This window comes from Phaethon aethereus, assembly GCF_964289735.1.
Source record: "Phaethon aethereus genome assembly, chromosome: 7".
NCBI lineage: Eukaryota > Metazoa > Chordata > Aves > Phaethontiformes > Phaethontidae > Phaethon > Phaethon aethereus.
Window position 1 is genome coordinate 21457002 of NC_138583.1, and position 17246 is coordinate 21474247.

General features: G+C 41.2%; 1 protein-coding gene across 1 annotated transcript in view; it reads left to right on the forward strand.

Moving 5' to 3' along the window:
* Positions 1 to 17246, forward strand: part of WDFY4 (WDFY family member 4) — a 136057-nt gene that overhangs the window by 78368 nt on the left and 40443 nt on the right. The window contains exons 43-46 of the mRNA XM_082002379.1: positions 9435 to 9583; positions 10697 to 10817; positions 13234 to 13319; positions 14744 to 14806. Coding sequence (XP_081858505.1) covers positions 9435 to 9583; positions 10697 to 10817; positions 13234 to 13319; positions 14744 to 14806 — 419 coding nt within the window. The remainder of the gene's footprint in view (positions 1 to 9434; positions 9584 to 10696; positions 10818 to 13233; positions 13320 to 14743; positions 14807 to 17246) is intronic.

A 17246-nucleotide genomic window follows, 5' to 3' on the forward strand; every position in this document is an offset into this window, starting at 1 on the left:
TTTACGCAGGACTCTGAGATATTTTGTTGTGAGGAGTAGACCTGGCCTCATTCTCTGATCTTTTACAATGTACCTGTTTCTTCCAGTGGCATCATTCCCCCTGTTGGCTCGAGAGTTAGCATCCCATAGTTGAAGCCAAGGGTCAGACTGGGAGTGTTTAGACTCAGCCATCACAGTGCTGTGATAATTGTACATAGATATAGAAATAATTATTTTCTTTTTGTGTTGAATACCATTGCCAGATTTTCTTGATGTTTTGCCAGTAGCCATGGTCACATTCATGCTCTCAAACATGATGGCTTCCTCATGCTATTAGAGCTGTTGGTACATTGTCTGTCTATATAACATATTTCATTTCCCTGCCCCTCCTCCTTCTCCCCCATACCTTTCCCCAGCAGAAGGAGACAAGCATGAAAATGTGAGGCATGTTCTCTGTGTACTGTTCTCATTTTGAGCCTTCAGGCTGTCTGTCTCTTCTCCATGTAACTCTGCAGGAAGCTGTCAGAAATGCCAGGCATGTATTTTTCCAGCAGCAGTCACCATGTTGCTGAGCTGACAGAAGTATTAAAAAAAGCAGTAGGGGGTGACATTAGCTGTCCTGTGCTCACTTAGTGCGCTGCGGTCCTGCCTTGTAAATGGCTGCCTCATGAGCTGTTTGCACTTTAAGCAGGCAACTGGAACCATCTTACCTACTGCACTGCACAGTCATTGTGATACTTTGACAGATACTAGATTGATTTCTGGAACACAGGGATAGCCCTTCTCTGGAAAGTGGTCATTGTTTTATAATGTCATGCAGTGCTACTTTTGCATTACCATTAAACAGACGTATGTATTCAGATACGTGAGATGGCTTTTTGCAGAAGCAGCAGATCAAATGCTGTTGATACTCTGTTGGTTCAGAGTCTGCTCTCAGCAAGTTCAATCAGGAGAATATGGGTGCAGGTCATGTATTGTCATGCTAATATCATCTAGTCTTTTATTTTTTCTTGCTTGCAAAATAGATGAGAAAACATTTCTAGGCGTTCCTATGAAATTAATTTTAAGTATTAAACAAAATGTGTTTATCACTTGGACTGTGAGAGAAAGGGACTATAAAGGAGAAAGCAAATGGATGCAGTTTTAGTATAGGCTGAGGAAGGAAGCTGCTGAGTGGTGAAGTTTAGTCTCTGACAGAGGGAGCAGTCATACTCTGTGTTTGAACAACACCCAGACCATGCAAAGTTCAGCCTTTAGATATGTAATGTTTTTTGTTGCTCTTTTTAACATGCTAAACTACCCACAGAGGAACTGATTTCCTAGACTTAAAGGTCAAACACTCTGAATTTAAGGAATGCCAGAAACCAAGAAATTAATGCCAGATCTGTGCAATTATAGCCTTTGATGACATAATCACTTGCTGATTTTGCCATAAGACTATCCTTTCTGCTTTACCAGTACATAGGGTGGAAGATGTGTATATCCAAATCCATACCTTCAAAGTAGTATTTAGTTGTATTGACCATAAGTCTGTCTCTTCCAGACAGGATCCTTCTAATACATGTAACTGCACCTTCTGTGTTCCGCAGCTAGCAGGAATGCTATAGATTCTAGTCATCTTCCTCACACAGTGTTAATTTATCACTAGAATATGTTCATCCTGAGCAGGTTCTCTGGAAAAAAAAAAAGTGTTTAATGCTGTAGTTACATGGTATCATAATGCGTATACAAAGGGGCTGAATTCAGGCTGACTTTTGAGGATAAGACTTTGCAATCATAATAATGCTTTCTTAAATTTTGTGTGACATTCCCAGAGCTTGAAAATGGAAGCTTATGTCAGACCTTCCAAGAATAGCAGGCCAGTGGCAGAACTGCTGAAAGTTGTGGGTATCACATTGACATCTGCTGGAGAAAGCACCTTTAGCGCCTTTCAGGCCTTTATGATGCCCTCTGCTGAAGTGGCAGCTGGAGGGGATAGTAGGAGTTTGTTATGATCCTGGATATGGGCCTGTACTGTAGAGGGAGGAGGTTGCAAAAGAATCACAAATCTCCTTCACCAGGTGTCCCAGCCCTGCCTTTGGAAGGGAGATTATGTTGTGGTGAGCACCGTTTCTTTCCTGATTATTTGAAATTTAGCTTCAGCTGGTTTGCCCCTCAGCTGCCCCTGCGTTCCTGTTGTTTGAGCTATCTGTCCCATTCTCCTCACCTACATAGTGTAGCCTCCAGTTCTCAGGATTCTTGATCTCATCCTATTTCCCTCGCCCAGAGAGTTCTCATCTCTCCTCTGCAGTTACTCTACCCCACATATAGTGTTATAATTTCCAGTTATATGAGGCTCCTGGCTGTTCTTTCCCTGTTTTTTTTTTCTATACTCTGCACCAGTTTCCCCTAGTGCCGATCAGCTTTCAGTGATATGCTACATGCAGATCTAAAAGCCAAAAACCTTGTATGCAGCGCTGGTGAAATGCAAGGTGCAGAGACCCATTGTGTTTTGGCTCCATGGAGTTACATAAAAAAGCAAGTAGGCATTCAGAGGAGCTGTAGATGTTTGTGACTTGCCCACGCACTGAGAGTCTGGGCACAAGGGATTGAGGGTCAGGGCAGTTTGTAGACTAAAGGAGAATGGTGGGCTGGTAGCTGAGTTCACCTCCTCCCTTACAGATGGCCCCAGCAGGGACCACTTGTGAAAGCTGGGCAAAGGACTGCTCTTGGTGTACTTGGGAAAAATGTGACTTTAAACTCCAAGCTGGGAATTGAGTCATCTCATTGCTGAATGTTTGGAACTGGTGCTGTAATTCCAGTACTGTAAAGTAGTATCTATGTGTATAGTAGTGTCTATGTGTATGTACCCAAAGCACAAGATGTTTTTTTCCTGCACACAGAAGTCAATGTGTGTAATTCACTAGATGAATATATCAGATTGCAGGTGCAGATTTACAGGTGTTGCTGTCAGGGCTGTCCTCTTAGAAGTTATTGAACTGTCATATGCCAGCCCCTTTGTTATACATTTTGCTGAGGCTCCATTGAGGTTGCAGTGTGTACAGGTGAATATTATATTTTTTGTCTATCTTCAGTATACTGAGACTGTACATACCATAGGCATGGAAGGAGCGGTTGTATGTAATGTGGGTGATGTTACACAACATGTGCTGCTGCAGAATTGTGCAAGCGAAATGCAAATAGGAACCTGTCCTGACCTAATCTATCAACTTGTCTACTGAAAGACAGAGCCAACCCTTTAAATAACCCAGGTTTACCAGCAGAGACAGGGAGATTGGATTCCTATATCTGCAACCTGAGTCCACAGCTGTGAGATTGCCTCCCTGATCTTTACAAGCCTAAAGTAGTCCTGCCAGGTTGTTAATGTGCAGTTAGCATGTAATAGATGAAGAAAGTGTTGGAAGGCTTGGGGAAAGATTTTGGTGCAGAAATTCTGAGTTTTGGAGAAAAGTAAACTTCCGTTTGCCAGCAAGTCATTTGAGAAGGTAAGAAATCCAAGCATCTGGGGTAATGAATCTGCAGTTAACTGGAGGGCATGTCATAGCAGAAATCTGGGCACAATGCCTTTCCTTGAAGGAGGGGCTGGAGACAGCACAGGAGGTGTCTAGGACAATAATAGAAGGGACTAGCATAAATCAGTTAAAGGGAGTGGGATCCATGGTTGGGACAAAGGAGCTGATTAAAGAACAGGCTCAGTTGAAAGAGGGAGCAGCTATAAGGTTCAGCATCTAGGACTGGCAGAACAGTGCAGCAGCTCTGCACCCACTTGGTGGAGCCAGTGTTTTTAGGGGCATTGCAACATACCTTACATCTATGCAAGACACCAAAGCAGCCTGTTTTCATGGGAGCACAGTTACACTTCATCCCAGTGCCAGGATGCAGCAATAAAGAAGTTTACACATGCTGATGTACAGTGGGAACAGGGACTAGCTAACATTGTGGTCAAAGCAGAGAATTAGGAAGCCAGGTTCTTGGCACAAGCCATTTCATTTTTCTGTACCTCAGTTTCTCCTCTTCCCTCCCTGCTGCAGGAGCAGAGATTGTAATGGCTACCTCACTGCAGGAAGGAGTTCTGAAACTCTTCCTGTGTTCAGATGAGAGCACCTGAAGAAGGACAAGGTGTTGCAGATGATTACTCCTTTGACTTACCCTATCTGGCTTTCTGATGCAGTAGAGAGGCTGCTGGGAGCCCCTACCCCAGCCCATGCTCCTCCACCCCTAACCCAGCTCAGTGAATAACTGTGCTACTAGGTGCAAAGGACAGTATCTGTCTCATGCTGTAAGTGTCACAAAAAACCCCAGAGCAGCTTTAGTCAGATCTCTGCTCTTCTGGATATGCTCCTTCACCATGCTACTTGTGCTCCGTGGATAACTCCTAGTATTCCACCTTCATATCTGCTTCTGGGTGGGCTTTTTTGGTGTTCACCTTGATGCAAAATGTCTTTCAATTGTAAGGCTGAAGCTGCAGAGCTCCTGACAAAAACCCCAGGGTCTTGACTACCATCTCAAGCAAGTGCAGCTAATCCTCTAGCAGTTAGTTGCTTTCTGTAGAATGATGCAGCAGGGAAAGGAGGAGGCAGACTTTGCTGTGGTTATTCCTGAGAGAGTCATGGGAGCAGTGGGAAGGCCATGAACTTAGTGAACTGACCTAAGGGGAAATTTAAGGGCTCATATTAATTTTTGGCAGCTTTTTCTGTTTGAGAGGAGCCTGGAGCGAGACAGAGATGTCTGGGTGTGCAAGAGGTATGAGCACAATCCTATTAGAACTGGCTTCCAGGTGCTATCATCAGCTAAGGGATGCCAGCTTCTCAGGCTGGCAATGGGCCGGGACAGATGGCAGCTTTCATCACAGAAAGCAGGGACAGCGAGCAATCCCAGTGCCCGTGACCATGTATGAGACAAAAACCTTCTGCCATTCCCATCTTCTCCTTAATATCTGATGTTCTTTCCTTGCAGCATTTGGGACACTGTTAAAACCCAAGAAGTACACGCTGAAGAAACATCTCCTGCATGGGGCTTTTGCTCCAGTGGAGTAAGGGAGGGAGGGTGGGTGGAGTCTACTGGCAAAAAAGGAATGTGTCCTGTGTCCTCCAAAGCAAAGTTGTGACCCCAAGACTTTCTTTCTAGCAATTGCAATGGTTTCACTCAAGCAGAAGAAATTTGATCCAATATTTGTAACAGTTCAGATGTGACCAAACTTGAGACTAGAGCCCCTACCACTAAAGACTAGGTCAAGTAGATTTAGTTTCCTTTGGTCATTGAGCAGCTGGAGAGAATGAAGCAGTCTGTCATGTGTTCTTAATTTGTGATTAATGAGATGCCTGTGTGACTGTTTCAAAGAAAGATGAGATTTCAACAACAACCAAACTAATAATCATTGCAGGAAAGGTCTTGAGTGGCATAGAGAGGTGGACCTGTATTGCTCTCACTTACCATGATAACACATATCTATTTCCCTAGCAAAAATTATGAAAGCAATGTATTTGATTTCAGGTACTCCTAGTCATTTTAAACTCTGTGACCCTAAATAGCATTGACCCTACTTTACTGCCAGGTCCTTTGCAGCTGATGCATCCTGGTATTCCTCAATACACAACAGAAAGGGCAGAAAGAGTATGTAACTACATGTTTCCTCTCTGTGATTCCCGATACAGTGCTACCTGAATGCATTGCTTTTATGTGTATTGTGCAAAGGTTTTTGTACCTTTTGCTGAGCAAGTGATTAGAGACAGCTGTGACTTGATAGGAAAACATGAGGATGTGACAATGAGGAGGAGGAAGGGGCTTCAAGGAAGTACCTAAGCCACTGGTTGCTGAGAAGGTATATGAAGATCAAGAAGCATTCCATACGTAGCATGTTTCTTATACTCTTTCCTTAAGCTTCTGTTACTAAGATGCAGGAGAGTTGTTTAGATGGACCTCTGAACTGACTTGGAGTAGCCATTCGTTTGTTCTTATTCGGTAAAAACACTATGCTCAGGAGATTGCGTGGCATGGATAAACGTGTTCCAGGCTTTATGACTTTAATTTCCTTGCATAGTATTTTTCCCTGGAGGGGCCATGCTAACACTACTGCAAGAATAGATGGCTAACCTCCTACAGTGTTTTTGAAAATGGTGTAAAGACTGTTTGTATTTTCAGTCATTGAATTCCTTTGGAAATCTGGCTCTTGAACTCCAGAGCAGATATGCTTTTATGGTTATTTACTTAAATGTAATTGGAACATTTACAAACAGCTCTTTAGAAAAACAAGAAAAAGAAAAAAATCCATGCCTTTAGCTTTAATTCCCTCGTACATCTGAATGAACAGAGCAATCAAGAGATGCAGGGCTTTGGGCAATACCTTAGAAGGTAATTATTCAATTATTTTATGTCATGTTTGCTTCATTGATTAATGATTCTAGTGGCTGGTGAACTGGATTCTGTTCTCTTTTTGACAGAAAAGGAAAGTTTTTATTTAATCTATGGTAATTTCAGGATGCTTGGTGTTTCAGTGAGAGACTGTAGGTACAAGACTGTCCTGGTGGCTGTTCTCTAGCACTCCTCTTTGTCATATCTTTATTACTTACCTGGAATAAAATGAGCCCTGTTGTCCAAATGAGAACTGATTCAGCCCAAGGGTTGTTAAATACTGAGATATATTTAATTCTGTTGGGAATGATAACATAAAATCAAAGAAATGGATTTGGCACTGGTGACTGTTACTGGTTGGATAGCACAGCTGACAGAACATACTGGGGCTTAGAGTTTAAGGTTTGCGAAAGAGAGGTGCATGCTCTCTCCCCTCTCAAGGCCTGCTAACGTGCTCCGGTCCTGCCTTAAGTGGAGTCACAAGGTGATTTTTTTGTGCCAGACCATATCAGTGATCATGAGCAGGCCACCTTCATGATCCACATGCCTCCCAAAACCACACACGAGATTTTTGGCATATGGGCTGGATTTGCTGAGGTGGATTTCTTGGAAGGCTGGATTTCAACTTTGTGTCCATTTAGCTATTTTACACAACTGCCTGATGTTTCAATGTTCAGTTACCTTCGTTTTGGGAAGAAGCGATCTTTCTGCTATTTAATTACTTCAGGAAACCCTGTGGTTCGCTAATGTGAGCAGAATTCCCCAGTATTCTCAGTGCAAGCATACATTGCCTCTAACTACGTAATGGCACATGCAGACACAGGCAGTCCAGTTCAGAGAGTTCTGTGGTTGGCATATCACTGCGGAGACAGGCATTCTTGTGGGATCTGCAGGAGAGGTGATGGAAAAATGCTAGTTTCCTCTTAGAAATAATTTAGAGGGGAAAGAGAAAGAGATTGAAGGGATTTTGATGAAAAAAGTACCCACAGAAATCTTCCAGGGTTGTTTTTTTTAAACCCAGAATGAAAACAATCTTCTGTGTCCACTCAAGTGATTTCAAAATTAAACCCCCCATTTTGTTGGTAAAATAATTGCTTTTCAGTAAAAAAAAATTAAATGTAGAATTGAGATTTTGTTTCAATTAGTTATGAATTTATTATTTATATTATGCTAGCATGCAAGACTGAAAGCTTGTGTAGCAGTGCAGGTCTGTTTCAGCTGACCTGAGTTAGCCTATGTGTATTTTGGGACAGAGGCAAGGAAGGTTGTAGATTTGGTTCCAGAAATAGTGAGGTAGGAACAAAGCCAAAAAGTGAAGGAGAACCATACTTAGCTCTACATATCAGCATGTAGACTTTACATGACCTAGTAGAATCTATGCTATTTCTGGATCATTTTTGCATGCACAAAACAGGAACCCTGTTCTTATGAAGTTTAGTAAAGGTACGATCATTGAGATCTTAAGAGAAAAAGTAGACTTTGTGATACTTCTCATACTTGTCCATCCGTTCTCTCAAGAATATTGCTCTAGATTTCTGAACCAGTAAACTTCTCCCATTATGTAAATACCTCTCAGATCTAATCCCTCTGAATGCAGCCCTCTGGTCCTTGCAGTTTCAGATGGACTCAGCTTGCAAAATTTTACATTCATTTCTGGATTATATGTAGTTCAGGACTGTTGATTTACAGGGAAAGGTCAGCAGTGAGCAGTTTTCTTAGTATGTAAGATAGTATTAGTGTTTTGGGAGCACTAGTGTTTTGTTGTAGTATGAATGTTTGAAGGGATTTTTGCAAATAGAGAGTGCTTCATCTTGGACTGGGATAATAGCTCCTGCCTCCTTCACTGGGAGTGTAGGAGATACTGGTTCAAAGTTCTGGTCCAAACTGGCCACAGCAGTGAGCTGACCTTGAATCTTCCCAGTTGACTGCGCTAACCAGTGAACTGCTCTTTTGGAGCTGAGTATGTATAGAATATTGAATCAACAGAGAAGAAAAATAAGGAATTTCATGCCTCTAAATCTTAGGGAAATTCTTTGTAATGAATTACTGCTTGATTTAAAACCAGAATTTTAAGTTTCCCTGCAGCCCACACAATTTTCTGGATCATTGATCTTTTCTGGTCTCTGTATTGGGCTGTTTCCTGTCTACAGCATCTCTCAGCCATAGAAACTGTTCCAGAAAAAAGGCTTATTTTTCTTTATCAAAACCAGCCAGTTCACAAGAAAACTTTCTATGAACTGGCATATATGACTGAAGAACTACGTTGAAAAATTCTTCAATGCCTCCAAGTTGTGGCTTAGAAATTCCCCTATTTTAAGGGCCAAGTTATTTTGCTCAAGAGAAAGAAAAAGAAAGTGAGTCTTAAGATGCCAAGGGAGGTTTTTTAAACTATTCCAAAATGTTTAACTAAATCTTTAAGACAGCTAGAATCATAGATTCATATATTTTGATTGGCCTTCTGTATAATATAGAAAGGAAAAGTGACAATGCAAGGAGTTTTGTGTTACTGAGATTTCAACCCATTGTAGGCTGATTCAGCTGGCCATGGTGAGATAGATACCTAGAGTATTGGATCCTTTCCTTGCTCATTGCTCCCTGGAAACCCCTTTGCAGAATTTTTTCAAGTATAGATTTCACTGGGATCTAAATAAAAGTATTTGCCTTCTCTCTGTATGTACATATATTTACTATGCCACTGTTTTTCTGTGTGATGCTGTGTAAGTAATTTCTTTCCTTAGCGCTTCAACCCCTGCCCGTTTAGTAAGTATTGCTGTCTAACAAAGTTTTGCAGTGCTAACTCCTGCAACATTTGCAGGATTTTCATGTTCTGTAGTGATGTTGCTAAATATAGCCACAGATAGATGGGAAAGGAACAGATTTACTGGGGGGAAAGGGCGTCAGACTCTGCCACTGCTAGTACCACAGAGGCATGCACTGTCAGTCATATGGTGATTTTGTGACTGCATCCATATAGACCTGCCAATCAAGATGGGAGCTGTTTTGGTACAACCATATGTCCTTCTGCATCATCGGGCCTTGCTCCCTGCTGTCCCTGTCTCCTGTGTTACACACTCCTGGCTGTATTGTGCTTGCTTCTGTACTAGGTCACATTCAAGTGCTCTGTGGCAGTTGTGCAGGGACATACAGCATTGGAAGGAGTGCTGCTGTTCGGCAAAGAGCACTTTTACATCTGCGAGTGCTTTGTGTTATCCCCTCTAGAAGAAGTCTACTGTACACGTCACTGCTTGTCCAGGTAAGTCATTCTTTACTCCCAGAGATCTGCTTGGTTAACATCAGTATTGGCACATGGATACCTAGAATTTGCATGAACTCTGCGGGGATTTCAAGAGGGATATTAGCACAGGAAGAAGTTTGCCATCTTTTCCATCTGTTCACAGGACTTGTTTAGCATAAATAACTTGTTCACAGGCTTTGGAGGTGCAACAAGAACTCCCAGCTCCAACAGATGGAGATGGTGGGCAGCCTAACACATACGTTGTTGTTTTTCAATTCTTTTAAAGTGTTGTTAATGTGTCTTTCTGACTGGCTCCCATCTTTTATTCATATGGAGCCTTTAGCTTCATAATCTCATAAGTTTTTTGTTTGTTTCTCCAAGACAGAATTGTGATTAATATTTGGCACACTGCTATCATCTTTGACTCATGATTTATTGAAACTGATCAATATTGAAAATGAGTCTGTTAGAGTTAGCTCTTTGCACATACTGTGTGCTCATGTGCAAAGCCCAGTGGGACAGTGAGTAACTCCGTGTTTTTACTCCCTGACTGTCTGCTCTGCATCCGATTCTTACGAAGTCCAATATTAGTCAATCTGATCAGGTGACTTAAGAATCGATTGGACTGGGTCCATTAAAAGCTTAGGTGGTTTTTCTATGGGATTTTCTATGGGCTAGGCTGTAGATAGCAATTGCAGTACATGTACACAACTAAAGTAATAATGAATTAATTGCTTAATTATTAGTTCAAATAATTGCTGTTTATAATAGCTGTGTGTTCATATGATGCTTGCCCTTTACCCAGGCTTTCAGGTTCTCCCACGCAGCTCCTTCCCTTGCTGCTTCTCAGACTTCAGTGTGCGCAAAATATTGCTGTTTGCCTATTTGCATGCACTAAAATAATTACAAACCTACACTTAGTCTCCACAGGCTCCTTATTTTATTTTAGAAACTAGTACAAAATCTGCCTTAAGTATTTAGCTTTATTTTCAATTCATATATGCCCCAGTTGATCTTGCTATCTCTTAGTATTTTTATTCTTCTTTAGGGGGGACATGGATGTTCATGAGGGCTCTCCTGATCTTTTTTGTTTCAAATTATTTTTTCCTTCTTTATATTTTTCTCTTCCAGCATCACTGATCCATTTATTTTTAACTTATGTCATAAATATCATGCTGTGGGAGATCAGACGTGTTCCCGTTATTCGTATCATGATATAAAAGAGATTCATCTGATGCGCTTTCTTCTGCAGGTAGGAACTAACATGCTCGGTCATTTGAGGAAAAGCTGCAACAGCAGTAATGACATGTGACTGAAAACTACTTGCCCAATTTTTACTAAGACTGCTAAGATTTCTTTGCCTGAGTCCCAAAATGCTTTTGCTTCATTAGCTTTTGGTAATACAAACTCCTTCCTATATTCACCAGAGCGTTTAAGCACCCTCACTGGAGTGGTTGGCTTATTAGTTTTTAGGCTAAAAATGTTCTTCACAGTTTATCTCAATGTTTTTGAAAGTAAAACTTGAAGACAGTTTCCTGTGTTTTGATGGAAGCTCCCAGTAAGTGTCTGACTTTCAGTAATACTCAGCTCCCACAGACTTCAGTAGTTTTGGACATCAGTGGGTTATGAGTATACCTAATATGCTTACCCTGGGCCTCTTGGAATAACTTTTAAGTTGTGCATGTGAGTTGATAAATGAAACATAAGTCAGAGCAGAGGATTTGAATCCTCTATGCCTTTAGCTGCACTACCCAGAAGCTACTCATCACCAGTGCCCTGGTACCCTTTCAGTTTTGTCTTGTTTAGATGAGCTTGTGATAAGAATCACAGAAGAATTGTAGCTAGACCTCTTCGCAGCACCAGAGCCTGTACTTGCTCTAGAGGGTTTTGGTACGGTCTGGAGAGTAATTCACAGATTTCGTTTGACAAAAATATGGAGTTTTGAAGCAGCTGTAACTAGTTACCTGTTATTTTGAAACCATTTTTGGAATGTTGAGATTCAACAGAAAATTAAGAAGTCATTCAGAAAATTCAAAAGTTAGAGAAAATGGGGCTGATAATTGTCTTATGTCATGTAGTACGGCACTCATCCACGATTCAGCCCTGGTTTTTTTTATATTTAATTATGTATGCAAAATGGACAATTTTAGTAGGTGACACTTTTTCAAGATGTAGCGTATTTCAGTGGTTAGGTCACTCTCAAAGCATGTATAGGAATGTTGAGTCTTATTCTGAGTAACTGTATGAAGATTATTTTTTTACATCACTAGTGAGCAACATGAACAGCAGAGCTGTCACCTCTTCTGTTTTGTGAAGAGCATCAAAGTTGCCAGTGGAATCTTGCCATCTTGTCATATAATCACGTTTGTGTATGCATGGATTTTTTTTAAACTTGTGAAATGGAAATGTTTTGTGTGACTCAAAATGAAAAATGGACACCAGTAAGAACAGTGTTTGAATGGGCCTGGGGCAAAGGTGGGGCTTGTTGGTTTGAGGGGTTTTTGTGGTTTTTTGGTTGTGGGGTTGTTTGTTTATTTTTGTTTTGTTTCAATCAATGAACTGAAAACTCGGGTATCTGTATCAGACTCTCAAATTCTTGCACTTGCACTCTATGCCACAAACTGCTTTGAAAAAATATTGCAGAAAAAGAAGAAAACTGATCACTTGTGCATTCCCTGTGGGACAGGTGGATCAGCTGTTTAGGCAGCTACTGTGCCTTAGAGCTGATCTCCTGTTCATGCACATATCCCAGCTCAGAGCAAAGCACTGTGAAACCTCAAGGACCAATTCTGTAATGGTGACACTTAAGCAGACTTGGTTTGGAAAGGTGAGCTTCAGAGCAAATGCTGCAAGCTGTTTATTGTCATAGCTGCTCTCATATTACCTTTCTGCTTTATAGTTCGTTTGTGAATTGTGTATGCAGCAGTTGCCATTGCAGTGTTTTTCTGGGTTTGTATTGCACCTGCCACATTTGGATTGAAACTCATGTCTGGGTTCCCAGACGCTACACGTTATTTATAGTTTTACTTGACTGACTTTGGGGAAAAAAGGACCACTCACTGAGTAAGTAATAGGATTATATGCAAATGCCCAACATAACAATGTGTGAAGACATTGCAGAAAAAAAGGTGTGAAGTTTTCAAATGTTATTATTTAAAGCTTCAGTGAGAAATGTCATAAACCCCCCCTTCCTCCTCTGCTGCTTCTAAGGAAAAATTATTTTAGCATTTCTGTTGAGGTCACTATTCGTTTAGAAAGCAGTATGGTTGCTTTTTAAAAGAAACGCTTATTAAGCATCCCTTCTTCATGTTATCTTTCTCACCTAATTAGAAGTTAATGCTACTATTGTTGTGTTAATCATACTGAGATTTCAAGATAAAAATTGCTTTAGAAGCAGCAGGAGGAAGCAGGTGATGGAACCAGTATCTGGAGTTTTGTTTTGCTTTAGAGAAGCAATTGAACTTCTAGTCAACCCAGTTGGACCGTTCCTACAGCTGAAGAAATTGGGAATATTAGGCATATTTTTGCTACACTTCTTCACGCTTAATACAAAGTCAGGGCCTTTTTTTTTTTAAAGTCCTGAAGAATTGGACAGGCCATGGTAGACTCTTCGCAGCACTAGGCTTTGCTCTGCAGCTTTTCACACTGTAAATGATTTACCTTTCCAGGAGATCGCCTTGGAAATATTCTTCAAAAATGGTTACTCCACATTTCTTGTCTTCCATGATAGCGACCGAAATAAGATATTTAAAAGGTAATCATTACTTCATAATAACATGTGAACACCCAGGTGACACTCCTGGTCTATTGCTCCTATTTATCCTGGCTTCAGATGTCTGTCTTGTGCTGCTCCAGCAGCTTTTTCTTCAATTGCATCTCCTTGGTGTTTAATGGGTTACACTTAAGCAAAATTATGAATTTTTCCTTTTGCTGACTTTTGAATTCTTTGGAGCATTACACAGCTGTTGATTTATCAAGGGAGCTAATGCATATGTAGGACTCTTCTAGCACCCAGTGGTTTGTTGTATGTCCCTGCATCCCAGGAAACTGCAACTGCAGCTATGCTGTTTCCTCTCACTGAGATGAGAGCCACCTCCATCTCACCTCACAGTACTGGATGAAAGAAGGTTTCTTCCTGCTTTCTTCCAACACACAAAATGTCATTAGATTATTTAGGAATAAAATATTTTTGTCACTCTGACTTCGTATCTTTGGTGTAGAGTTAACTTTTAACAATGGAATTTTTGTATTAAAAAGATTTTTCCTTATGTGCTTGTCGTGTTTGATGGAACTTGAATGTAACAATATGAAGTGATTAAATTGCACTTCATTTTCTTGCACTGTTTTTCCTACTGCATTTCTGGCCCTTATATCAGGTTTACTTTCACTGTCCTTTATGCAGCAAAAATACTTCACTATGTAGTTCTTCCTGTGGTAAATTCTGCATCTTCAACTGAAGGTTTGTGTTGTTAATTTCTAAACAATCATAGCAGTTCCTTCTGCTCCCAAAATCTCTGAACAGTTTCTAATTGAGTATTGCTTTAAAAGGCAGATTTATCTATTCTTCCTTTGTAAACTGGCTGCATAGTGTGGCTACTTAGAATCGTCAGGTTTTGCCCCTGAGACAGCTGCTTTGTTTAGTCCTTAGTTTTGCTGTCTCTCAGCTCTGACAAACATCTCTTGGGGGAATCTTGCTGAGGCAGTTCAAGATAAGATTTTTATCCTCAGCTGCCTGTATTGCCCCTCAGCTGAAGGTTACAAAACCTCTGTAGTTCAAGTATGTCTGACATCATAAACCCCAGTGAAAGTATATAGGAATGGCTGAGACATGGGTTGGCATTCCTTTCTGCCATTTTTGATAGATAAATGCCTGAGTGGGTTGTCATTCTCTGGCTTTAATTAATAGCACCTTAAACCGCCTGATCATAAGTCCATAGCTCTATGTATTGATTCAAGGCCCTGTTTGGGAAAGAAATTGCTTTTCTCCAGCCCATAGGCAACTCTTTAATATTAAATGTATGTTTTTGCTGTGTTATCTTGCAGCTTTGTCCTAGGTTAGAGTCTCAGTGAAATGCTGTGGCATCCTTCAGGAAGAAAGTTGCTGTCAGGACACAATATAGTTTATATGCATATGTAATGTATACAGATAACCATTTAAATAATTCATGTCTCCTACAGATTTTGCTCTTTCCAACCTGCTTTGAAGTCAAAGGGGATAACAGAAGAGTCCCTGAATATAAGGTAAAACACAGGAAATATTGGATAACTGTAGATAAGAAGTACAATTGTGTGGATTGTGTTGTACCTTAAAAACATCTGGAAACTTACCTATTTGTGCCCCATTTTTTAAAGATTCAAAGGTATCCCCAGAACTCCAAAAAACATTCTAGGGTACAGCATCCACAGTATGAAGATATGAAGAACTTGTTGAGTAGCTGACTATGCGTAGTTGATTAATAATTATTAACTCCTTCATATGACTTTATTGGTAAACTCTACACACATGATTAGTGTGGGAAAGAGACAGTCAGTGAGGTGAGGTTAGAGCTAACGCATAATGCTTCTGTGTAATTGCCTCCATATTGTATGGTTACGGTAGATGTCGATCGATGTACACATGGATGTTTTGGAATGTTGTAGTATCTGTGCAGTGGAGATTCCAACTTGTCACTCAAATTTACCACTGCAGGAAATAAAAATTTGCTCCTAGTGGGAGGTGATTGAGAGCATGTTCCATGCTGACCTTGAGTTATTTGCATACCTGTAATGCTTCTCAGTTTGGATATCTGAGGAACACAACCCTAAGTGCCTAGCTGATGTCTTCTGAAATAATCACCTGGAGGCTGGAATACTGTTGAGACCTGAGGGGCAGATTACCCCTATGAGTTGTTGTGGCCTGTTGTCAGCTGTACTCTTCTTTTTAATTTTCACTCCACCTGTTGTAGGTCATTACCTATCTTGTAAGTGAACATTTTTACCCCTGAATACCAGTCATCAGCTTGCAGAAAGTATCAGTGGAGTATGTGACCATCTCTGGCTAGAGCCTACCCTATGCCAGAGGTGACTGTTTACTCTATGGAGCATGATGTGTGTTCTGTGTAGAGTAATCAATAACTCACCCCAGGGTTTTCTTTCCCTGTGCTTGCTGGGTGCTCAACAGGTGGGAGTGTTTTCAGATAAGGTGCACTATGGCTGCAGGAACTTTGGGCTTTAGATGGGCTTGTGATTATTGTGAGAAACACTTCACTCATGTTTGGTCTCAGAGATTGAATCAGGCTGTATGTCTAGGTCTAAACTAGCCTGTCCTGAATCCTGTAAGGCTCTGCCTTCAGTTTTACTCCACTGGCTGAGAGAGGACCCTGTGAACCTCATTCACTCTGAGAATGTAAGGGGCCTTTGATATAGCTTTGTCTGGGCCATGTTACAGCATGAGCTGAAATAAAATAAATATAAAATAGTGCCACTGCCTAAGTAATGATCCCAGAAAATCTGTGCTTAAGTGGAAAGTTAGAGAAAATTACTCCAGTGGGCATGCTTCCCTTTTACCAAGCTCCAGTCTGGGAACTGCAGGACTGAGGACTTCATGAGTTTACTTTTCCCTCATTTGAATTCTGGAGCTCCTTCTGAGTTAGGAAAATTCAGGAGCAATACAAGAGGCTTCTTCCCCATCTAGGGGGCAATGGCCATCTTCCATAGCATCCCAGCTTTTCCAGCCCTACCTGAGATAGGGAGGCAGGCTAGACTAAGCTCTTTGCCCAGCCACACTATTAATAATTGCACAGCTGAAGCATCAAAAGAAGAAATTGCTAGTATCATATGACTTTGAGGTAGTAGCATTTCTGGGAAACCCCATATCAGTTTTTCCATCTGGTCCATAGCAATAATACACAGGAGTTCTGACTCCCAGGCTCTACTGTAGCTATTTAAAAAATGGTAAGGGATTGTTACTGGACAACTGAGTACTTTGCCCCTGGCACTTTAGTCTTCATTTAAATATACTTAAATGTTTTCCGTCACCATATGTTACTATGGCCACAGCCAGCACCTCTTCTCATATCATGCTTGACTGCTTTTATAATCTGCTCATTGCTTGTACCTGCATAATGCTGTTTGCAGGCTGTCGGCTCTCTGCCCTAGGGGTGTGATTTGAGCAAGTGAATGTGTGTGCTCAGGTGCACACGTGCATGCGCATATGTGAACAGAAAGCTAAAAGTAATTGGGGACACCAGACCTGATTTCATCAATTCACCAGCTGACTCTTGGATCATGGAAGAGGGTGACTCTTCTTCTCTTAGTCATTGCTTAAGTGATATGCCCAGGACCCTTAAAAAGAGCAGTCCTTTCCCTATCCTTTCTCCATTCTGTACCTTCCTTGGAGGGAGACTCAGAGGCAAGTATAAGTAATGGTGCTGATTGTGTTGTGCAAGTTAAAGATCACTGCACCCAGGTGTAGCACCAAAAATGCAAGAGAACTTTCTTATGCAGAGTCTGACCCCTTGATGGCAAACAGGATCACTGGTTGTTTAACTCTAATCATTGTGTTTGCACTGCTTAGCTACTCCTGAGCGTAACATTTGTGTCTGCTGCCTCTGATGAATGGGAACAGGCTCATGGTTCCTACACTGACAGTGCTGAGATTCTCTGAGGGGTTGTTGGCAGCCATCAGCAACAGAAGGTTCCC